This window comes from Polypterus senegalus, chromosome 4, assembly GCF_016835505.1.
Source record: "Polypterus senegalus isolate Bchr_013 chromosome 4, ASM1683550v1, whole genome shotgun sequence".
In the NCBI taxonomy this organism is placed as follows: domain Eukaryota; kingdom Metazoa; phylum Chordata; class Cladistia; order Polypteriformes; family Polypteridae; genus Polypterus; species Polypterus senegalus.
Genome location: NC_053157.1, coordinates 101,795,497 through 101,821,250, shown reverse-complemented (window position 1 = coordinate 101,821,250; position 25,754 = coordinate 101,795,497). Strand labels below are relative to the sequence as shown.

Genomic DNA, 25,754 nt, shown 5'->3' with positions numbered 1-25,754 from the left:
GATGGAACTGCTCTATATTTTTCTAACCATTCTCTTTGATGATTTTGTTATAAATATAGCTGAACCCCCCTTGTCGGGGGCCTCCCTTGCATTTTCTCTCTGTAAGGAAAAGACGCTCTGCTCACCAAGAAGTCAGAAATAAAAGATTCTGCTTATTAGAATTGGTGTCTGCCTGCTATTTGTTTGAACCTTCGTCCACAATGGTAATGAGAAAGACAAAACGCAAGAGACCACCGGGGTGGGGTGAGGTCCCGCCAGTTAAAAAGGCAAGACGCACTATTTTTACAGCATTTTCTAAACATCATCAGAAGAAGAACAAGACTAAAGCAAGCAAAAAAGAAGAAGAGAGACATTTTTCAAGAGAAGATGACTTTCGTACACAGAGTGTCTGAAGAGTGTGTCAAATCTGAACTGGACCTGTTTATGGTGCTTTTCACTCAAACGAGTGTAAATAAAAGTATATACGTTGAAGTCCCAACTCTCTCAGCCCTCTCTGAAGTAGCGCCGCTAGAATTTCACATAACTGGAAACAGGGAAAATTACCTTGACTTGAATAAGACACCTAAGTGGCAAAATGGTGAGCACAGACGGGACTAACATAGCTGTCGGTGTAAAGGTCAGCTTTGTCAACTAACCTATAGCCAGTTTGTTTTCACAAGTTGATGTTACCCTGGGGGACCGCCTAATATCGCAAAGTTCAAATTGTTATCCTTACAGAGCTGCTAAATTACAGCCAGGAGATACTTCATTCTCAGTTTGCTACAGGCCTTTTTTACAAAGATGCACTTAACAAATTGGAAGAGACAGATTCTGATGGTGAAAACATCTGTTTCAATAAAAGAAGCACTTATACGGCCGGTAGCAGGAGAACTTCTGGGACATATACATACCGATCTCTTTTCCCAGGAAAAACTAATATTGAATGGTATAGACGTGAAGATTAAATAGGTTTGGAACAAAGTTGAATTCTGAGATGAAGGCTGCTTGCTGCTTATCGGCACATTTACAGGACAAAAGGCAATGATGGAGAGGTGTGAAGCGATTTAAGGTGGGACGGATCTACGAGTCTTTTTGTAGGCTCTGGTAATTCTAGTGTTAATGTCTGGTGATGCCGAACGTTACAAAGTAAACATAATGTCAGCCACCCTGTTTATAAAAAAAGTAAAAACCGTGAAATTAGGGCACACTCATGCCCTTACATCAGCCAATGCTAAATACCCTGTGGAAAGGGTGAATAAAGAAAGTATTCAGTATGCCTGCGGGTATCTGAGTATGCAATCAAGATAAACCGATTTCTGGGTTAACTACCAAAGTATGTGGTGATTGGCATGGTGGATAATGAGGCTTTTTCAGGTTCATATATAAGGAATCCATTCAATTTCAAACATAATGATGTAGAGTTCCTGGCTCTGTATATAGACGGTGAACACATTCCGACCAATCGGTGTGTGATAAACTACTGGAGAAAAATAACAGTGTGCCAGCCATGTTCGTAGTGAATATTCACCGTCCCTGGTATGCAATATGTATGATAATGCTGATGTTAAGAAAAAGAGAATATGATATTTTAACTATTTTGAGAGAGAGAGAAATTTATTGAAAAAAGGGAGACAAATATTTTAAAATATAATTCTGCTAGTGGATTATTTTCACAATATCAGGTATTTTGAGTTGTGAATATGAACTAAAAAAGAAATGAATAAATGTGGAATAAATACAAAAACCCATTAGTATGTTTAGTTTTTCATCACTTGTCAGACTCTCTACCATTGTTTGTATTGCTTTGTTGTTAACTGATGTTTTTAAAGCAAAAGTGATTGGTCAGCAAAAATATGCTGATCTTGGATGATGACCTAGTCAGTCTCTCGATCAGTGCAGTTTTATTTTCAAAAACCGGGAGTGGTCTCCTCTCGACTTTCTTGTATACTCAGAAATGGGGATGGATATTTGAGGAGTAAACCGCAAGTCAATGATTATATTTTTATATTATGTACATTAGGGTGTTTAATTTTCTAAGGCAAAAAATAAAATGTAAAGTGTTTGCAGGCTTTGCTTATGCCCTGAGTCTCAGTGATATAAAAGATATATATGTCAAATTTCAGGAAGATTGGATAATATTTAAAGGTTGCACACTTGATCAGTTTTGATCAGTAGGCAAAAAATACGATTTTTCAATGTTAATTACTTTCATTGGGAAAACTAGAAATCACAAACTTAAAATAATATTAAAACTAGACACTAAAATTAATAGGTAGTATGCAAAACATGTGTTATATTAATCAACTTTGAACGATGCAATCCCTTCTTTTGTTCGCTTGGTGAGAACTTTTCTGTGATGCTTGACTACTCTCAACAAGAATTGTTTTTGTTGTTCGTCCCTTACCGATTCGTTAAACTTTTTTATCAGAGCAATTCCTCTTTCTGCGGTATCATTGACCACCTTAAGTGCATTCACATGGCTTCTTAGAGAATCACTGCAGCATTCTGTCACGTCGCGGATCCCAAACAATTCAAAGAACGTATTTGTTTTATTAGTAACAAAATGGTTCAGGTCTTTTCCTTCAAAAACTAGGTTTTTACCCTCTAATCGTTTCATTCCCATTTTCTTTGCAGGTTTGGTTTCAAAATTTTTAGTCATATGTTCATCCAAAAAAGCCAATCATACGTTTGTTTCTGACAGATACCAAAGGTGTCTCCTAGCAACTGTGAGGGCACTTTTTTTGACGTCTGCATCTGGATAAGTGCTCAGAAGCTGTAGTATATCCAAATCATTCTTTGGAGCCCATCGACTTACAATTGCCTCGTGCCAAAATGTCCAACCCATTTCATTCCTTTCAATTTTCGTTGACGAATATTCAACTGTTTAGTGAAAAGGACAATTTTAAGTGCATATATTGCCTTTGCCATCCACTTTGCTTGATGCAGAGCCCCTGGGATCCTGAAACTGAAGTCGTTTTTAGACCAACCTCCTAGGTACACTGTAATAAAAGTGATCATTGTGTGCAACCCCTAAATTTTATCCAATCTTCTTGAAATTTGGCATATATATCTTTTACATCACTGAGACTCGGGGCGTAAGCAAAGTCATATGAAAATCACATCTTTGGAAAAAATGAAACACCCTAAATGTACATTAAGAAACCATCAACAGCAAATCAAATTAATAATATATTGAACAATTATTATAAAAATAAAATTGAATAAATCAGACTCTGCAGCTGTATAAATAAAAAAAATCGAGTATGTGTTCAGGTAAAGTATCACTTCCGGGTGATGCATTTGGCCCAAAAGTTAATAGAGATCTACAATTGTGGTGTAACAACCACATGCCGCATCTATCTACTTGCTTTTTTGAGTTATCGTGTTTACACACACACAGACGCACACACAATTCCAAAAAACTGTATTGTTGGACAATGGTTAGTGTATAACGTCAAGATTCATCAAAATATCGAGGTTGAATTTTTTCATGATTACTATACTTTCTCTATACTTCGTATTTGAGAAAGTAAAAACAATTTCTTCTGTGTGAAGTGGCAGGTGAATTGCTGTCAACAAAAAGCAGACACCTGAGAAATAAACTGAAACATTATAAACTGAAACGTTACTCACTCGTGATTTTTCTCTCCATATGGTAAACGTTTTGTTGACCAGCACATTCTTATTTCACCCATTTGAATTACATCTTGATATACAACAAGCACAAATAAAGGCGGCACGCAAATCGCTTTCTATTTCACACGCTTTACGTACCCCCACTCAGCTTGCTCTGTAAACGCAAATGCTGTGTGAACAGCCGCCCTCCGTCATCAGCCGCCGTTCACTGGATGAATATATGCGGGCGGCTCGTGGTGGATAACTTTCTGTTTTACTGTTAAAACTTACCAGAGTTAAAGACTAACGGCAAGAATATTCCTTCAGAAATTAAAACTAAAAATATTTTAGTAAATTATTATTTTATTTCAGTTAGTGTTTTCAGCTACTTTAATAGTTTTGTTTAGTTTCAGTTTTGATTTTAGTTTTCGTTAACTATAATAACCTTGGTGTACACAAGCAGCCAATCATGTGAAAACAGACCTGTTCTTAATAGCAGTTCATCGGCGGTCTGTGCCTTCAGATCCACTAAGAGATAGCCATATGGTAATTTTGTAGCATCTTCAAAAGCTTCCAAAAACAACTTAACATGATACATTTGGCAGGCAAAGGTAGTAATCTGCAATTTGTCCCTGGGGTTTTTAAAAAGAGAAATATAATTGGCATTAAAATTAATAATTCGGCTTTTCCTTCCTTGAAAGAATACATTTTCAACCAAGTAAATGATAGATAGATTCTGGTGATGAGTATATTTTGTGAAAGCTTTTTCTATTTCCTGACTTTCACTAGACGATTCCATCAGATCATCTATAATGACCAAATTTATTTTCACAGCAGGGAGAAGTTCATCATTGCATAAAGACTTTGGGATACTCTCAATAAATTTTAACTGCTGAAATTTAGCTAATAACTCGTCGTACATTTTCGCCCAGCAACTATACAACCAAATTATATTTTGAAAAGGTTGAAACACAACGTGATTCGAAAGTTCCAGTAATTATTTACATAATAGGATTTACCGGAACAAGACGAAACTGAGATAATTTTAGTGAAGGGGTGTTGAAGGCATGTATCAAAATCTCTTTTAGTATCCATAAGGCCTTGTGGTGTAATCTTTTAGGAGAACCCTCTTGTTATACACCACTCTGAATTTCTTCCTGAGTGGTCTGTTTTCTAAAGTGAAGCGTTTTTCATTTCTACGGATCTGATTACCATGAACCAGTAACTCTTGAGAAGGAGCTTCATTATACGTCACAAAATTCTGGACTAGACTGGTTAGTGTTTCAAGGTTTACAATTTTACCAGTTTCGTGGTTAATGGTAATGCCTTTTACCTTTATACATGTTTTGCCTTGTGCTGTTTTATACCCGTACATCTTTGGACTACCTGATGCAAATTCTGTAATATAATCACCAGGTACAAGGGTACAACACCCTTTCTCCTAGACAGTCCAGTAAATCATACAACTCTAACCGGGCATAGGCAGTAGTGAAAGCAGCAAAAACAAAATGCTACCAGGTAGGGTGTACTTTTCATCACGTACTTCCACTGTATTTGAGCATTGCCGATAAATTCAAAATAAGAAACATTATACTGTTTGGAGAAAATATATTGCAAGAATTCCTCACCATCCTTGACTAACCTAGTAATGAGATGGAGAGGCTTCTGCCCAAATTTACCCCAAAGAGAATTTAAAAACAACTTTGAAATCTGTCTCTTAGCAGAATTTAAGGCGATGTTATTGTGGTCGATTTGTACACCTTCCTTCTGATAATAATCTAAAATATAACTGTCTCGGGAAGCCTCATCCGTACATCATGTAGGATAACCCGATGCCTCCTGCCTCCATTTTAGATGAAGCTTGATAAAGCCGAGAATAGTTCAGAAGTACGTTCAGGGTAATGCCAAATCTTGTGTACTTTTGAAACTTTATAACCTTTGTCAATGGCCTTCGCTATTTACACATTACACCATGTCCTGGTTAAAGCTCTCTCATCCTCTGTGTGACGACAGTCCATAGTCTGAGATTCTGTTTTTGCACAGATGCGACAGAGGGTGAACGAGATCACCAAACTGCTGATAAATGATGGTATGATGACCGCTCAGGTACATTTTTGTTTTATTCACAAATGGGTACAAATTAGTGAAATCATAATAGTGAATATGCTCAGTGTCCATGGCCTTGTGGTACAATTTTATGGCGTTGGTATGGTCGCCGAACAACGGGTTCCTCGGATATATATGTTGAGGGAAATCTCAATGTTTTAAGAAAGTTTGTAGCCTGAGGTCATCTTTATTCATTGTTTCCCAATCATGCTCCCAGATCACGCACACATCTAGATTCAATTTTGTCTGAAACTTTTGGTACATAACCCTACAAGACATGTCGGTTAAAGGATGGTTACTGTTTAAATCATAACATTCTGGACAGCCACGATAAAAGCAGCCAGAAAATTCAAAGGCAGTTGGAATACCTTTAACTCTGGCATGCCAGCAAGAAAAAAAGAACCGTTCTTTACTTCACCAAGGTTTAGAGGGTGCCGAATGTTCAACTTTTCTGTTTCACAGAGATACAATAACCATTGAATAGAGACGTTCAAATAGTTTTTATGACTATTAATGTAATGGTCAGAAGGAGTTATAATGATAGATTTTGGAGGCATACAGTTTTGACGGTACATGGCCATACATAGCGAGGCTAGGGTCATGCACTGAAAAGGGTCAATACTGCCAATTTTGATTACCTCGTCTCTAAATTTGATGCATGCGGTTCTAAGAATTTCAACGTCATATTTACAATAAAAAGCCATCTCCTCTTTAAAATTAAAAACACCATGTTTGACACTCTCATACCAGGTAAAAAAAAATCTTTTTCTTTTGTCATCATACTCTGGACGTTGTAGCATTCAGGCTCAGGGTAGGGTCAGATATAATCCTGGTTTTCAGCCTTATTGAAGAAATGGGGGAAATACCCTTTTTCAGATTTAAAGCCCATGGTTTTAGGCATGACACTCAATTTCATTGTTAAAAAATTCAAAGAATCTATAAAACATAATTGATAATCATCATCTGTGATCTGTGAAACACATCAACTTATTTCCTTGAATGGTAACACGAGGGTTCACTCCATTTTCAATTAAATACTTCATTAATTGTGAACTATGAACGTATAGCCTTGATACTTGGGACGACGGTATCTGACAAAGAACTGGTGTACACAATCTTCACCCGCCCAGAACCAGGATTTCCCCCACAAGGACTTACGTATGTATAATTCAGAATGTGCACACCCATTTCTTGCCAACGTTCAAAATCATAAAACACATATTTCTCACACTGATCCCCAGAGCTCAAGGTTTCTATAAAGCATTGATGGTTTTCTGCATCATTTTCAATTTTTGCTTTACAAACACGGCATTCCTTGGGACGACATTTATGGGGTTTTAAGGTGGCATTCAAGTTTTGTAACACAGAGGAATGACACATTTTTGCATTGTCGCAGGCTGCTTCCATGTCATTGGTCTTATCATTAAATTTAGGAATCGTATGCAAAATAAAACAAAATTGGGACTAGCAGTAATGGTTGCAATCAACATACTTGATAAGATCTTCAGGGACCGGTCTGCAATTGGGGGAGAAACAGACGTTGCAGTGGCCTTCACAGCGATGGCTAAGGTTTGAGTGGTATTTCACACCCAGAAAACCCTTTAAATTCAAAATGCTGTAGTAATGGCTGTCATGCAAAAACATAAAATATGTTTTAGGGTTTCTACCACAGGAGCTTTCAAATTAAAAAAAAAAAATTATTTCTTGGGCATCTGTACCAGACAACAATTTTAACATCCAGCAAGTTTTCAAATTTATGAATGTCTGCAAAGGACACTTTTTCATGCTCAGATAATCCAGCCCTGCTCTGAAGGTTGTACGCTTCACGCATGCATAACTGCGGATTTCATCTGTACCGGTCTTCCTTTAGGTTAAGCAGACAAAAGACAAAACAGAGCTGATTCCCATAATTATAAGAAATAATTAAATGCCTCATTTTCTTTCTATTTCAGAAGAGTGGATGCCTTGCAAGCGCCGTTAGAGCCCCCGCTAGGTGAACGAACAATCTGTATAAAAAGCATCAGAGACTCGTGCTAATACACTCACATGACTCTGAAGAAGATTCTCTATCTGTTGAAGCAACCCGTCTACATTAATATTAGCTCCAGACATCTGTATAAAAACACCAATAGGTAAGGAATCAGCACGCGCTTCTAATTGAACAACATCTTGTGGATTTAAAGTACCCAAAAAACTATCCAGAATTCTTTGCAGCGTCTCATGAATGCTGTTAAATACCTCATCGTAAGACTCTAGTTCATATGCATCAGCAACATTTAAGGGGTGTCTTATTTCTGTATTATTAAATGCCGGTCTGACGATCTGATGAAAAATGCTCTGATTGTCAGCAGAGGGACCGGCCTTAGTGGTTACGCCTGAAGCCGAGGAGGTTGAAGGTTTAGACACAGCAGAACCACCGGACATAACTGGCACGACTGAGGAGGTTGAAGGGGCAACTACAAATGGCTGTGCAACAGGGGCTGAGGAAACAGTGACTGAAACAGAGGGCTTAGCTACAGAAGAGAGGACTGATGGGGGTACTGAAACAAGGGGCAAGACTGAAGCAGAGGGGCTAGCTACAGATGGATATACTGAAGCAGAGGGACCAGAGGGGGTTAGCTACATGGACTGAAGTGTTAGATACAGCAGAGGGACCAGAAGGGTTAGCTACAGATGGGGATACTGAAACAGAGGTGTTAGTTACAGGGACTGAAGCGTTAGATACAGCAGAGGGACCAGAAGGGTTAGATACGGCAGGGGGACCAGAAGGGTTAGCTACAGATCGGGATAATGAAAGAAAAGTGTTAGCTACAGGGACTGAAGCAGAGGGGGCTGAGAAGACAGTAAATGAAGATAAAGTGACTGGAGCAGAGGTTGCCGTGATTGAGACAGAAGTAGAGGGTACAAAGGTATAACTGAAATGGATGTAACCAAGGGGATGGCTGAGACTGGTATAACCATACTCTGAAAGGAGACAGCGTTTTGGGTGGTTGTACCAAAACGGTGAGCATTTGCAGAACCCATGGTGTTTGTTAAGCCATGACCCACTTGAGCATTCACAATTTCGGTCAACCCTTTCTAACAAATTATTTAATGTCAGCATTTCATCGGAGGTAGCTACTGGTTGCATGGTTTCTAAAAGGCAGTTAAGTTGGTCAAAGTCAATGGGAGTGGTAACAGGCGAAGGAACTCTCATGGTAGCTATTATATTATTCATTTGTGTCATGCTTTGATTTTGCCAATTAATATATTCCAATTCATTAAAATATCGGGGTGGAGGAGTAGGCATTTTTGGGGGTCAAATAGAGTAACCAAGTTCATTCACCATATCTAGGCAAGTTTCATCCTCAACCTCCTGACACTGTCTCCCGGAGTAGCAGTTGCTGGTCCTTTTATAAGGCACTCCAGAAGTCTCCAGGTGCTTGATGACCTATTTTCGGCAGCACTTATGGGTGTGGCAGAAGAACTGCCCATGAGAGCTCAGCACCTGCTGCAGCACCCCCTGGCGGTGCCCACAAATCCCAACAGGGCTGCACCAAACTCTAACTTCTATGGAGCCCTGCAGGAGTCATAAGCACTGCTGTAACCCACAGGGGCTGTCATCTAGTGCTCCGGGGGAGGTAACGCTCTGGGCACACTTGCTCCCCCGGTCCTCCCAGCATGGAGGTGTGCCAACTAGGCAAGGGCCCCTGCCATCTGCCACAATATATATGAAAAATCAGGACAACATATCTGCATCAACAGAGAGGAACAGAGATGTCAAACTGAACCTCACTCAGTGGGAAAGACGGATACTTCACAGAATAGTGTCAAAATACTGAATAATTAAGAACTCATAGGTCTATGACTATTAGCACTAAGATAACCATATTTCTTATGTCCAGCAATGTTTGTGTAAAGAAAGCAAATGTATGCTTTCAGCCCATAATTTCTATTGTCGGCTTTATTGATTTTGTCCATTCCCTGGTATATGTGCTTGACTGTGTCAATAATCTAATCTGTAATCTCTGTACATCTGGAAACTGGATTTAAGATCAACTGGCAACAAACTCAACACAATTGTTACAATATGGAGAATGGACATGCTTCTGTGTAGACCATTTTACACACCATAGCTGATCACACTGAAAGAACAAATGCTGTATATTAGGAATATTACATAAACAGTACCAGAACAGTAAACTAATTTTTTCATACTTATATATTCTAGCAATGGAGATTTTGGTTTGGCAATTTATTCAATGTTTAAAATTGTGTTAAGTTTATAGGCCTTCATTAGTGTGCCTTTTAAATTTAATTTGGACTATGAAGTAAATAACAGCTGTCCAATATTTTGATTAATTTGACTCACTTAATTAAATACACCCAAGTCTAACTGAATTCATTTAAATTTGGCAGACATATTTCTGAATTTATAGGTTTATTGGAATCTTAATTTCCTTCATGCTGCTTGGCTACATTAAACAGTGCCTTTCAAACCTTTTTGTATCATAATTTTTCAGTTACTAATTATACTGTAAATCATGGTGATAAAACTGCTGTATAATTGTAATACACTTGACGGAGTGCTATACCATAGCTACTGACACTGGCATGCTGCAATTGAAGTTTCTCATATTATAGGTCTCAGTCTAGTGTGATTTTGCTTAATTAAACAACAAAGTGATGGTTTTACTCTGGTCTTCGTTTGAAGTAGAAAATAGCAAGCCAGTAACCCTGGGAATTTACTAAATTAAAAAGTGATTTAAAGCAAAAACCTACTCTGATTGGATGAAGTCAAAAATGATTGACACTTACCCTGCCCATCTATTCCACCCACTGTGCTCCAGTCTGCAACAATACTCTTTAACATATGCTTACAGTTGAGCATAATGAAGTTGCTGGATCAGGTGATGCATGCTTGGTTTAAAAAGGGATGTGCAATGTTTCCGGAAAAGTGCAAGTCTTGATATAAAAAGGGGCTTGTAGGCAGTCAAAAATTATTAGCAGTTTGATCAATTAAAACATAAATAATTATTCAAAATAAGGCTGATTAAAGACTCAGTGACAAACATTGATTTTACTTTTTTGAAGAGGCAAAAAATAAACAAATGATTTGAATTATTTATGGAAATAGAGTATTTTCATTTTGAAGAATTGTGCAGAAGATTATAAAACAGCATTTGATTATATTCATTTCCTTTAAATATTTTCTGACCCCTGGTTTTGGAATCATTTCAATACTGATGTCCTTGGAAATATTTACAAGATTTTTCTTTGAAATGACAATTATAATCTAGCAAAATACCCGCGCTTCGCAGCGGCGAAGTACTGCCTTAAAAGTTTTATTAAGAAGAAAATGAAACCTTTTTAAACTGAGGGAAAATATCCATCCATCCATTCTCTAATCCGCTGAATCCGAATACAGGGTCACGGGGATCTGCTGGAGCCAATCCCAGCCAACACAGGGCACAAGGTAGGAACCAATCCTGAGCAGGGTGCCAACCCACTGCAGTGAGGGAAAATATACCAATAATTATTTGTTAAGGATCTCTTTGTATACCACATTGTGAGTTCGGCCCTCCGGTTGTAATATGACCAAGCTATGCGCCGAGCTTACTCTTAAGCATGCAACGTACAGTTGGCCATGTGAACAGTAATCTTGTTTAAAATCTCTCAGCTTGGATTGCTGCTGTCATAATCGGTTTGAGTTTCATGGTTTGTTTCAATTACGACAGTATTTGTAGGACTTGTGTTGAAGTGACATTCGGCATCTGTCAAGCATTGTAAGTATACAACCAGTTTCATCAATAACTTCACATCCAGCTTTTGAGAGTTTAAACATTCATAAACATCAAAGTGTCCACTACTGAAATCGTCACCTATGAATCTAAGATGTTTAAGAGGCATTGGCGGTTGTCCAAAGGTGTAAAATATTTGGCCATTTCGGTACACTTGAAAGCATCAACCGAACAATTCAGCGGCAGCCATCAACTCACATGCAGAACCATAGGTGAAGGGCTTAAGCATTTCACTCTTCTAGTGCTCCTGTGTAGTATAATTATCTCCTGTACCGTCTTCAGTCCACACCTTGAACCTGTCCCAGTCATTCAATACATAAGACACAATGTTTCTCCAGATATCAAGAGTGAGCCTGATATGGCCGTGCAATATGTAACACAGAGAATGGAAAAGATAGGTGCCATCTCCGGGCATAGAAACCACTCAGTAAGTGACAGTTCTTTGATCGATGGTGATCACCTCGATAGACATATTAATGTGGGTACGGTTGGAATGATAAAAGAAATAGGTACCTGAACAATGTAAAGTCTAAAATACCTACACAATAACTATAATTGTAATAAATGAACAATAAAACAGCGGAGAAGCCGTGGATTAAATAAAAAGGCTGTAGTTATCAGCAGGGAGAGAATCCCGTGGCGAAGAAAGGAAGGGAATGAAGAGACTGGAGCGACGGACGGCCTTATATAGGCAGGCAGCCAACAACGTGGGAGGCGTTGGGATGGGGGACCCAACGCCGCCTCACACGGTGACTGAGCTGCAGGCTATGGACATATATATATATGTACGTAAGTAGGATTCAGTTAGCATTGGGAACCCGCGTACCAAATTTCTTGAAGATGGGCCCATCAACAAAGACTGTTGAAAAGTTTAATATGGCGGCCGACAGTGGCATCATACCACCGAAATAAGTACCAAATTTCAGCCTTCTACCTACACGGGAATTTAGAGAATTAGTGACGTTGGAAAGTTCAATATGGCGGCTGACAGTGGCGTCATACCACCGAAATAAGTACGTACATTGGTTTCGGTTAGCGCAGGGAAGCCGCCTACCAAATTTTGTGAAGATGGGGCCATGAATAAGAAAGTTCAACATGGCGGACGTTGTTGACCGTTATGCGTAGAATTTCGAAATGAAACCTGCTTTGTAAGTAAGCTGTAAGGAATAAGCCTGCCAAATTTCAGCCTTCTACCTACACAGGAAGTTGGAGAATTAGTAGTGAGTGAGTGAGTCAGTGAGGGCTTTACCTTTTATTAGTATAGATATACTTTTTGAAATTTGAACATTACAATTCTGTGTCTGTTTTTTGCTCTGACTCATTGGTCCTCAAAGTCTATTAGATGACAGGCATTATTCAATATAGTTGAAGAAACCTTTACATCAAATCTCCTTTCATCTGCCAACTCTCTCCATAACTATATCTCTACACTGTGGCATCCCACTAACTGAAGGTCTGTTCCAAATTTTTCACTTTAAAACAACCTTCATGGTCTGGGGCAACTTCACTGCTGTCCAAGAGACTGCAGAGTAGAAATCTTTTTATCAGCTCTTTTATTTCCCAACCACCCTGATCCCCCTGTTGCCCTTAAAAGACTCCTGCTATTCCCAATCTTAAAGAAAAACATTGATAGCCCTCACCCTACCCTCCACACTGTACAAAGCCAAGTTCTAGCCCTTTTGGGAACCACATTAGACAATGAAAGTGTCGTTCTCAAGTACTGGGACACCAACCCTCTAGCACCTTAAAGACGTTTTTCATTCTTCACCCAGTATACCATTTTTCTTTTCAGGTAGGAGGTACCTATAATTACTTTTCTAGGGTACCTTACGCATATAAACAAGACATGCTTTCAGTACTGTTGGCTGCTTTCTACCCCACTCTAGGAACTTGATTTGAGCAACACTTCTTGAGTGCAATCTGGTTTTCACTAGGTTCTCCATTACACCATATGTGGAAGTTTAATGTACTGTATGTACAAATATACAAAAATATCAATGTTCACAAAAACAAATTGTATGTATATATGTATGTGTATTGTGGGGTACAGCCCGGACACAGACAGGCAGACATGTTCTTTCACCACACACACGTTTATTTACAACACTGTAATACAAGTGCACAACCCAGTGCCCAAGTCCTCTGACCGCCTCCACTCCTCTCCTTCGAGCTCCGTCCACTTCCACCCGACTCTTGCCCTCAACTGGAGGGAGGCGGCCCCTTTTATGCACGCCCAGATGGGCTCCAGGTACTTCCTAAGGAGCCTCCACTGACACACCCCCATGTGGCGGAAGCACCAACTGTGTAGCCGGAAGTCCTCTAAACGTTCCTGCTCCTCTTCCTCCAGGGCTCCCAAGGCATTGGAGTGCCCCTGGCGGTGACCACGGCTCCTACAGGGTTGGGCTTCCAAGCCCTCTACCTGTGGCATCCAATGGAACCAGGGTGGTGGCCCAAGATGGTCTGTGGAAGGTGCAAGCCCTCCTCCTGAGTGTCCCAGCCGGGTCACCACCTGTGTGTGTGTGTGTGTATGTGTGTATATATATATATATATATATATATATATATATATATATATATATATATATATATATATATATATATATATATATATATATATATATATATATATATATAGTTGAAATGAAATACCCCAACATCTTTTTAGAGACTCTAAAGTAATGACTTAATAAACTGATAAACTAGCTAACGCCCACCGTAGCATACAGTGGTGTAAGAATAGAAACAGAAAACGGTGAGAAATTAATTCAGAAATACTTCTTGAAAGACGCAGTTGTGATTAGGTGTTTTGCTGGAGACGACAGATAATGAGTTGAAAGATCTAACCCTAGAAAAAGCCACATAGAGCAATAGTTTTGTAACATGTATCTTGGACTTCCTGGAAATGTGGACAGTAATATGATCATTTTGCCCAAACGTATGTTATTTTCAGCCTTTGTTTGCAGTGCATTTGATAGTCTTTTGTATTGTTCCACGCTCAGATCTTGTTGATGTAATCTGAGATAGTTGAGACTCGTGCCCTCTGTTTTAACATGCGCACCTACGACATACTGTTGGAATAGTTTGCTGCTGAAGTGCAAAATACTAAATGTATTCCTCATTGATAATCTGTACACATAAAATTGTCATTGAGTAAGCCTGATTCGGTTGGCATTTTTTGTTATCGGGAACATGTTGTAAATCTTTGTGCCAGCCAATGTCTCCGTAAGGAAATAAAAGTGGGTAAACCATAGGATCACAATTCATATTGAGAGTGGAAATCTGTTTACAGGAGTTGCCTCTGGGATAGATTGAAATGTCCCTTTCGGCAGGGGGTTCGCCATCTTCTCCGACAAAAATCACTGCAACATTGGTGTGACATGTCGGGGCCTTGTATTGTCATAAATCATGCCCAGGGTTTTCCCTGAAAACCATTTGTACAGATGCTGTTGGATTGGACTGAGCGACGTCATGCATGTGTTTGTATAATTTAGTGAAGGGGCTGATGGTTCTGAGCATGGAATCTAGCTGGAGAAGTACATTTTCTCTGCATGCAGAGCTTGCTGTATTTTGTAAGCGTACTTCAGTAGATTGTGCTGTATCAGAACCATACAACTGTCCATATCCTGGAGAGGCAGAAGTATTAGCGTATAGTGGAGAGATTTGGTGATAAATTTACCTGTGTATTGTAAAACACTATGGTCCGTGGCCAGGAGGTTGAGTTATCTGTGCACCCATGGAAGCAAACGCTAGAGAAGAGTTGTATTCTCGAATGTGTTCACGATAATTTTTACCTTCTGATGTTTGCTGTGTAAGAAGCTCTTGTAAAGACACAGGTGGCTCCCGCAAAGGTGGTAAAGCTACTTTACTGTCGTGGCAGCACCTCGAGTACTTGTTGGATGTATTACGTTCAGCAGGCCAGTATAGTGCATGACAGAGTTTGCACTGCTGGTCTGGAGTCCCAATGTTGTACTCTTGGACGGGAAGACAGGAATGAAGTGAAGTACCACCTGTGGTAACGGGAAGAGGATTGTGTGTATGTCTGCTGAGACTACGTTGGTTTGGAAACGTTGCTTTGCAGATGTCGCAAGACTTGTTAATGAGTTTTGTTGTTGTTGTAGTCATACAATCCTATGTAGTGAACTTCTTATTCCATTTCTGGCACTCATAGTTGTAATGTCTCCAAATCTGTCCTAATGTGATGCAACAAAATCTACTGCCCTATGTCGTAGTGAGAGTGCATTGCCTTCGTCAACTGTTTGAAATAACCCATTGATAAGAACAGGCAGTTGCTAGATCCCGGAATAGAGATGACATTGTACAAAAACCCGTCGACAGAGAAGATATGGTCGTTCATTTTATACCAAAGGCTTAGGAAACAACCGCTGCAGTATAACACAAATGGCAAGGTGTATGGGAGGCCACAGGAAGCGTGGGGAAGGGTTTGGAAGAGGATGAATAGGAATCGAGAAATGCCGTGTCGGCTGCATGTGGACAGCACCAGTTTTGAAGTGGAAGCAGGACGAACCAGAAGAGATATATATTATATTATATTATTATATAAATTAATATATTATATTTTATTATATAATATTATATAATTAATTTATATAATATTATATATATATATATATATATATATATATATATATATATATATGATTGACTAGATAGACTGTTTTAAAAAATGTTTATGGCCTTGGGTTGAGCAGTGTGTGAACATATACAGAGGATGCTGCAACAGCTAACTGAGGTAGTGATTAATTTATTAATTAATGCCAAAGAAAGATGATTTCAGAGAACACTAAAATTACTGTGAATCTGCCATGATGTTTCATGCCAATGTGATAAGACTACTCAAGTGAGACTGCATTTAAAAGACAGTTGGAGTCTGTAATTTAGTGTAAGCAATATAATATCACCTGACCTCATTAGCCAATTGACGCTAGATAAGGAAGTTATAAAGAAGAAATTATTTAAATCTCCCCTTCTGGGACAAACAGATAATTTAAAATGAATTCACAAAATAAGAAAACATTGTCTTCTTATGAAAAGGGCTATGATAAACCTGAGCCAGCCAATGAAATCTAAATATGTTTCCTGGCAATACATTTTCTACAATTTTTCTTAATAGCAATATATATGTGAAATCAAACATGCTTTTAAATTGGGTTGCTGTAATATATCACATTCAACCATTAAACTGCAAAATGGACAAATCATTCAGTGACCACACTACGCTAAATCTGATTATTCACTGGAAATTTTCTATAGTCAAGCTAAAATATTTACACACACCTCAAGAGAGAGAGACTTACTAGAAAAGATACTAATATTTGGAATAATCAAAAGGCAAATACAATGAAGAAGACAGACAATGGGAATTTTGGTTACCAGCGTAGCCAAATAATGCGAGTAAATTACTGCTAATATCTAAACATAAGATGAAAGCATGTTACCTTTTTTTTTTCTTGTAGTACAACTGCTTCAATATGCCGTGGGATAAAAGAGCCTTGTTTTGACTTTTCTTCTTGTTTCATATTGACATTTTCATAATGAACTTTATTATTTCTAAACAAAGAAAAAGTGATAAATGCAATGAACAACTTTTTTTTTTTAATGCGCTCTTCACTGAGTGCAGGCTCAGAACAATATCAGCAATATCTCAGTTAAAAGTATAGATTGTACTAATTACTGAACAGAGTACTGGTACACATCTAAATATAGAATTGGTAAATCACACAGAGAACATGGTAGAATCTGATTAAAAATTAATGGAAATTAAATATATCTGTAAATTTAATAAATTAGCTATGGCCAGTTGACAACAGTGGAGATTAAAACAGTAAAAGAGAAAATAAAAACAAATTCACAGTCCTGGAGACCTCGGCCAACTGTCCTCCTGCCCCTTCCTGGGTTTTTATTGTTGTGTCTGTGCTGGCCATTCAGTCTGATGAGAAAATCTTTTTATCCATTGATTCCAATGCTCCTTTATCCAAGATAACATTTCTGGATGCAATAAGGAATGAAGTGCACTTCATGACATATAATGTTGATACATGGTAAGCAACAGTATTTAAATGTGATTGAATAACAAACACAAGACTTCATATTCTACTGTAGTATACTTAAGTGCCCTTAATCAATACAAACATGATTAAGAACTGTTTGTTGAGATCATGGTGATTAATTTGAACAGTTACTGACATACACTCACCTAAAGGATTATTAGGAACACCATACTAATACGGTGTTTGACCCCCTTTCGCCTTCAGAACTGCCTTAATTCTACGTGGCATTGATTCAACAAGGTGCTGAAAGCATTCTTTAGAAATGTTGGCCCATATTGATAGGATAGCATCTTGCAGTTGATGGAGATTTGTGGGATGCACATCCAGGGCACGAAGCTCCCGTTCCACCACATCCCAAAGATGCTCTATTGGGTTGAGATCTGGTGACTGTGGAGGCCATTTTAGTACAGTGAACTCATTGTCACGTTCAAGAAACCAATTTGAAATGATTCGAGCTTTGTGACATGGTGCATTATCCTGCTGGAAGTAGCCATCAGAGGATGGGTATATGGTGGTCATGAAGGGATGGACATGGTCAGAAACAATGCTCAGGTAGGCCATGTCATTTAAACGATGCCCAATTGGCACTAAGGGGCCTAAAGTGTGCCAAGAAAACATCCCCCACACCATTACACCACCACCAGCCTGCACAGAGGTAACAAGGCATGATGGATCCATGTTCTCATTCTGTTTACGCCAAATTCTGACTATACCATTTGAATGTCTCAGCAGAAATCGAGACTCATCAGACCAGGCAACATTTTTCCAGTCTTCAACTGTCCAATTTTGGTGAGCTCATGCAAATTGTAGCCTCTTTTTCCTATTTGTAGTGGAGATGAGTGGTACCCGGTGGGGTCTTCTGCTGTTGTAGCCCATCCACCTCAAGGTTGTGCTGTTGTGGCTTCACAAATGCTTTGCTGCATACCTCGGTTGTAACGAGTGGTTATTTCAGTCAAAGTTGCTCTTCTATCAGCTTGAATCAGTCGGCCCATTCTCCTCTGACCTCTAGCATCAACAAGGCATTTTCGCCCACAGGACTGCCGTATACTGGATGTTTTTCCCTTTTCACACCATTCTTTGTAAACCCTAGAAATGGGTGTGCGTGAAAATCCCAGTAACTGAGCAGATTGTGAAATACTCAGACCGGCCCGTCTGGCACCAACAACCATGCCACGCTCAAAATTGCTTAAATCACCTTTCTTTCCCATTCTGACATTCAGTTTGGAGTTCAGGAGATTGTCTTGACCAGGACAACACCCCTAAAAGCATTGAAGCAACTGCCATGTAATTGGTTGACTAGATAACTGCATTAATGAGAAATTGAACAGGTGTTCCTAATAATCCTTTAGGTGAGTGTATAACTGACACAGTTTAGGGAGACAGGCAAATGTTAAATGAATGCCTCGAAGTGTCAGCCATATCCACAAATAAGACTGGAGCAAGCATCAGAAAAAAGAGTAAAACATACCAATAGTAGCTGAAATTATCACTGTTGAACAAAAGCCTTGCCTAATGATTTTGGAAAGAGTTGAAAGCTGAATGTAAAAGGCAATGCTACTTAGTTTAGATATTAAAGTATCCTCAATATCAAAATTATATGGAATAAAACTAAGTTAAAACTAAATCCACAGTAGTGAGTGGGTTGATTATATGCTGCACCAAATAAGACTGAGCAATAATGAAAAATACAGCTACAGTTTTATCAGAGAAAATATCAGCATGGAAATTAAAAATCCCAGTACTAATGACCATACTTTAACATTATATCAAAGAGAGAAAATCTGCAAATTCAAAGAAGCTGCTGGCTTTAAGGATTCAAGAAGGGAAAACAAAAACCAGAAAACAACTGGTTCATTGCAGGTGATCTTGAACATCAGAACTTCAAGGGAGTGAAATACACTGGTACCAAGAATGTTATATTCCTTAAACTACTGCTAAACAGCTACCATGACCACTTGATCTCGATTTAATTTAAAAAAAATACTATCATATATTATAACATTTAGCTATTTTAATTCCAACAAAAAATTTAAACAATTAAATTTTAAATAAAAGGTTTGCATTGTATTGTCTTGTATAAATCAGCTGTGAGAAGAATGAGTGTCCAGACATTATAAAGGTTTGAGGCAGCCACCCGTATATTATATCCTGGCTGCAAAAGTTTGAAATTAAACAGAGATGTTCACAAAACTGAGTCCAAAACAGAACTGAATACTTGGATGTAAGACGGCGGTTTTAAGGGCTGGGGAAGGAAATGATGTCATCTATGCCGCAACCAGAAGTGACATCATCAGAGGTACTGGAGCCGGAAGTGACATCATCAGAGGTGCCGGGACTTGGTGAGATTTCCCGGGAATGGTCTGCAAGAAACTGAGAGAGACAGTCGGCACACTCTGCCACCCCCTGGTCTGATGTAGTATTACATTTATCAGGCTTGGACCTGCCACTTTGTTCGTGGACAGGGCTATCGTATTATGGCTTCGGTCTTTGAACACTGTGAGTTTACGGTACCCCAACCCACCAGGCAGCCCAAATATTTAGCTTCTGTCTATCTGAAGAAACATTTCTTTGGATTAATTTGAAGCCCAGCTTTTCCTAACGTCCGTAATACCACAGTGATCTGCTATAGGTGTTCCTTGCATGTGCTGGAATAGATGACAATGTCATCCAGATAGGCAGCACTGTATGCATTATGGGGCGTAGCACTCTATCCACCAGACGCTGAAAAGTTGCAAGTGCCCCGTTTAACCTGAATGGAAGGACACGATACTGCCAGTGTCCGGTAGAGGTACAGTATGGACAGGATAGCTGTTTCAAGCTCCTGTCTCTGTTTGGAGCTTAACTCAGTGCCTAAATTAAGGTTGACTGTGAGAGCAAAGAATGAGCTGTGCTGAGCAGAGGTGGGATCAGGATCTCTCCTTCCATGGCTTCAGCAAGTTCACATGATAGATCTACTTGCTCGGTCGACGGTTGGGTTGTTTCACCAAATAATTGACGAGTCCTTTCCTCTCCTTAATTTCATAAGGTCCTTGCCAATGGGCAAGTAATTTAGAATGGGAGGTGGGAACCAACACCATGACATGATCTCCCAGGTGGAATTCTCAGAGAGTCGTAACACGATCATAATAATGTGCCTGTGCTGCTTGCGCTTTTTTCAAGTGACTTTTTAGAACCGGTCGAATTTTTCCAAATCGATTGTGTAACTGCGTGATATACTCCAATATATTGGTAGACGGAAGGGCCTCTCCTTCCCATCCTTCTTTCAAAATGTCCATATAATAATTCAAAAGGCAAAAACCCTGTAAAGTCTTGTGGGACTTCCTGATAGGTAAAGAGTACGAGGGGGAGTAGCTGATCCCAGTTCCTCCCGTCCTCGCTGGCCACCTTCCAAAGCATTTGCATTAAATCACTCCACTAGACCGTCAGTTTGACGGTCTTTAAGTGATTTAAGTAACTTGGCAACTTCCCTGAACATCTCCGAAGTGAATGGCATCTCTTGATCTGTAAGGATTTCTTTAGGGATGCCGACATGCGCAAAGACCACTACAAGTTCCCGTGCGATTGCTTTCGACGTGGCTGAGTGCAGAGGAACAGCCTCAGAATATCGAGTAGCATAATCAACAAGGACTAATATATATTTATGTCCTCTGAGTGGTCTAAGGGTCCTACAATGTCAACAACGATTCTCTCAAAGGAAACATCAATCAGGGTAAGGGGAACGAGAGGAGCTTGATCCCTTCAAGGAATTTGCCGTAATTGACAGTCTGGACAAGAGATGCAAAAATGGCAAACCTCCATTAATTCCTGGCCAAAAAAATCTGAGCTTAATCTCCTCTAGTGTTTTTTCGGTGCCCAAATGGCCTCCTAGGAGGTGGGCATGTACTAATTCACACACTTGCCACTGGTAAATTCATGGGATTAACAACAGCTTTCTCACCTCCCCCTCATGCTCAGCTATATGATATAACTTGTTTTCTATCACAAAATGAGGACCCTGTGGCATGAACTGATAAGTGTGTTGGCCATTGACCAGTACTGCTGCATTTTTTGCATGTTTTAGGGAGTCATCTTTCCACTGCTCCCTAATGAAAGAAGCCAGCATTTCTCGGAACTGAAAGTGCATTTCAGAGAGAGTCCGGTCTGACCTAAAGGGGCAGGGATTCCTCCCAGCTTGTCAAGCGCGGGGTGATGACGTGTCTGCCTGCAACAGCTCAGGAATCTCCCCATCTACCTCTTGGACTTCCGTGTTAGAGTAGCACAAGTACAGGACAGTTGGGACAATAGTACTGAACATCTGCTTTAATGATATTCGATGTTGGCAGTCAAAACTCACAAACACAGACTTCACACCCCTTATTCAGTCCACAAAGGAGAGAACTCTAACTGCAAAAATCATAATTTCTGGATTATGCTCAGACAATCAGATGAAGCATACAGCCTCTCCTGGCTTTAAACAGCTGGATGGGATGTAACAGGCAAAACATCAGCTCTATGGAAAAATAGGATCTTTTTGGGAGAGGCTGTGTTTCTTCAGAAGCAATGGCCCACATCCAAAATATATGGTACCATGGTCCTCCTTGACAATATCTCAAAGGTAATTCATCATTCATGACTATTTAGCTTTAGTTCTAATGTTAGCTATAAAATTAGTATGTGTTAATTTTGCAGTGGGTTCACCTATAGATGTGGATTATAATATCCATTTTCTAACCCGCTGAATCCAAATACAGGGTCACGGGGGTCTGCTGGAGCCAATCCCAGCCAACACAGGGCACAAGGCAGGAACCAATCCTGGGCAGGGTGCCAACCCACCGCAGGACACACACAAACACACCCACACACCAAGCACACACTAGGGCCAATTTAGAGTCGCCAACCCACCTAACCGGCATGTCTTTGGATTGTGGGAGGAAACCAGAGCACCCGGAGGAAACCCACGCAGACACGGGAGAACATGCAAACTCCACGCAGGGAGGACCCGGGAAGCGAACCCGGGTCTCCTAACTGCGAGGCGGATTATAATATGCGAATTATAATAATATAATAGTATAGTAGCTTGAAGGTCAAGACAAATCAGTATAAAAAAACTAAAAGCCATTTTCCTAGTTCTATAAAATTTATGAATATTTATTAAATGATAATGAATAAAATATGGGAGGTTCCTATAACCACCGTGAATAGAATTGAGATGGTATTTTCCTGTCATCTCTTAACAGTTTTGAGTAAACAATGTTCTTCAGTTAGTGTCTAGCCTCGCCTTGTATAAGGTACAGAGGCATACGGTTTTTTAACCGTGTCCTTGTTTGTGCTAACGTTCATGCTTGCGCACGTGACCGTGCCTGAGTGCATGTCTGTGCCAACGGCCTACGGGCCTTTTGAGTGTGAAGTAACTCGTAAAATAAAAGATTTAAGTGTTGAACCGTATGTTTAAGGTATACAGAAGAAGAAATTAAGAACCTTTAAGTACAGAAATAACCAAAGCTTATTAAGAAAAGCTAAGTTTATAGAAAATACATAGAATAAAGGCAAAAAAAAGGAAAAAATGTATGTAACTATTCCTTTTATTCTTGTGTGGATTTTTTGCTTTTAACTTTCACTTAATATTTTTAAAACTTTTAGACTGAGAGATTTCTTTGACACGCGTCTTACCCGTGCCTGACTTCACCTTATACATCGGCAGCTACAAAAACTAATAACCTAATTACTATTTTAAGCTGACGTAAAACTCTGATACAGCTGTGCTCTTCGAAGGCTCTAACTGTTGCTTTACTTAATATTGCCGCATTAACCAGTAAGATGTTTTAGATCAATGATCTTAATAGTGATGGGTGGATCACAGTCGGCCAAGGTTGAAACAGCAAAACTTCAACTCCCATGGGCCTACGAGGGACCCAACGGTGCATATGCAGAAGAGGCGCATGCAGGTGTGGGGGCTTGCGAATGTCTGATTCCATCAACAGCCAATCGAATTAACAATTTTAATAGCAGGAGTTGGAAAGGCTGCTTCAGCCCATACAGAGTAACTGTAATGACTTGGCCATGGACTCCCTAGTAAGGTGAATTCAGGGATGCAGGTAAGTGTCACTGGTATTGTACAAAAAAGGGGACGCAGAGCAAAATGGACCCGCAATTACAGACTGAAATCAAAGGCTTCTTCTTTTTGGGCACACACACCATTCACACAGCTTTATCAGATCTAAGCACTAGCGTGGCAAATTGCTTGAATACTGAAATGACTTTAGCTGCAGGTGGAAGTCCCATTTTACTTATGGTGCCAAGTAGAGTTGTGTTGTGGTGCAGAGTAGTCTATTAGCCAGCAAAAGTGCTATGAAGAAGCTGTCTGAAGCTGCTTTTGTTCAGTCTGATAGTGGTCACTGGACATCGTATCTTTGATTACCAGTACAACAAATACAGGTACAAAGTAGTTCAGAGCAGGCATCAGCCACAGCGCTGCTGTTGTGAAAAGAATGGACATAAATGCATCAGAGAGGGAGAGGCAAGTCCGTTGTACCATGTGAATGTCATCGAGAGAATAAAACTGAACAATAAAAAAGTGCAACTTTTACAAACTGCTTAAAATTTACACCAGGTGTTGCAGACTATCCTATCAAATGTATGTTTTTATTATATTGTAGAAGAAATAGCAGCTCACTACTCCAAATGCAGAACACCTAGTGTTGAACCAAGGACCTTCAGGTTATAAGACAGCAGTTCTTACCTCTGCACCATTCCAGAACACACATAAACCTCCTGTTTGACATTTGAGCTTGCATTTTTAACTCATTGACACCCACATGTAAATTGAATGTTTTTTTTTTCTTTGGTTATATTTTTGAATAAAAGCACATGTGTTTATTTGATATTTGGACTAAAGTCTTCACACATTATTCACTTCATGTCATTATCAGTATAACATGGAAAAGGTTTAGGTATGTATGTACTGTATGTATTATATGTATGTTGTGGTCTATGGCCGGCTTGTCATCCCGGCCAATACCCCCAGGCCGCCAGATGGAGCCCTCCCTGCAGCATGGAGGTGCCCCGAAGACCAGCAGGGAATCATGGACAATGGAGTTTTCATCCACACCCCTGCTGGATACCACAGGGGCCGCTAGAGGGAGCTGCAGAGAGGAGTAAAGAGACACATGTGCCCTATAACCCGGAAGAACGTCATAGGCAGAGCGACAGCAGAAGTGACATAGTTCCGGGATGAAGAAAAGATTTTTTTCTCTGACCCGGAAGTGATCACATGAACTGGGGATTGGAACACTTCTGGGTCAGGGACTTTAAAAGGACTGTGACAACTTCCAGATGGCGAGCTGAGCTAGGTGGAAGGGTGGCAACGTGTCTGGAAGTGGAGGAATTGTTTGTTGTATTGTTAGTGATTTATTTAATGAATATTATGGAGGAGACGGTGCTTTGTGCACTGTTGATTAATAAGTCATACTTTTGGATTTTTATCTGGTGTCTGGAGTCTTGGAGAGGGGTTCACAATGTATATATATGTGTGTGTGTGTGTGTATATATGTATATATAGCAGGCTGAAATTTTGCACTTTTATTCCTGACAGCTTAATTACAAAAGTTGGGCAGGTTTCATTTCGAAATTCTACGCGTAATGGTCATAACTGGAACCTATTTTTCTCCATATACTGTAATAGACTGCAGCGTGATGGCCGTGGGAGGCGGAGTTGTGTGTCGCGTCATCACGCCTCCCACATAATCGCGTGAACTGACTGTGAAGGCAGTACATAGAAAACAAGGAGGAGCTCCAAAGAGCGTTGAAGAAAACGTGCAACAATAAGAAGCGAGCGAGTGATGCATATGCAGCTACTGCGAAAAACAAAGCACGGTGTAAACCGTAAGTTTAAATTAAGTTTATAGACAGGCTGCCGGTGGCGTATGTCATGCCCACTACTAATACAATATTTGCGGGATACAAGTTTAATGAGAGGTCACAGGGTATAAACGAGAGTTTTGATCACTTTGTAACTAAGTTGAAATTGCTGGTGAAGGACTGTGCTTATGCAAATTCCGAGAGACTGTGTTTGTGGGGGGGATTGACATCATCATCTCCCCTCGCATTCACCTCATTTCATTCACTTCAATTCGCTCTGAGCTGAGCTCCGCAGCTAACGCAGTCTTGCAGTAGCAACTTTGTGACGATGCCACCAAATACTCACAGAAAAATCCACAAATTAATACAC

At 39.7% G+C, this 25,754-nt stretch overlaps 1 protein-coding gene across 1 annotated transcript in view; it reads right to left on the bottom strand.

Annotated features, from left to right (window-relative positions):
• stpg2 (sperm-tail PG-rich repeat containing 2) overlaps positions 1-25,754 on the bottom strand; it is a 131,454-nt gene that overhangs the window by 36,544 nt on the left and 69,156 nt on the right. Inside the window, exon 3 of the mRNA XM_039751114.1 lies at positions 16,937-17,048. Coding sequence (XP_039607048.1) covers positions 16,937-17,017 — 81 coding nt within the window. The 5' untranslated portion in view covers positions 17,018-17,048. The remainder of the gene's footprint in view (positions 1-16,936; positions 17,049-25,754) is intronic.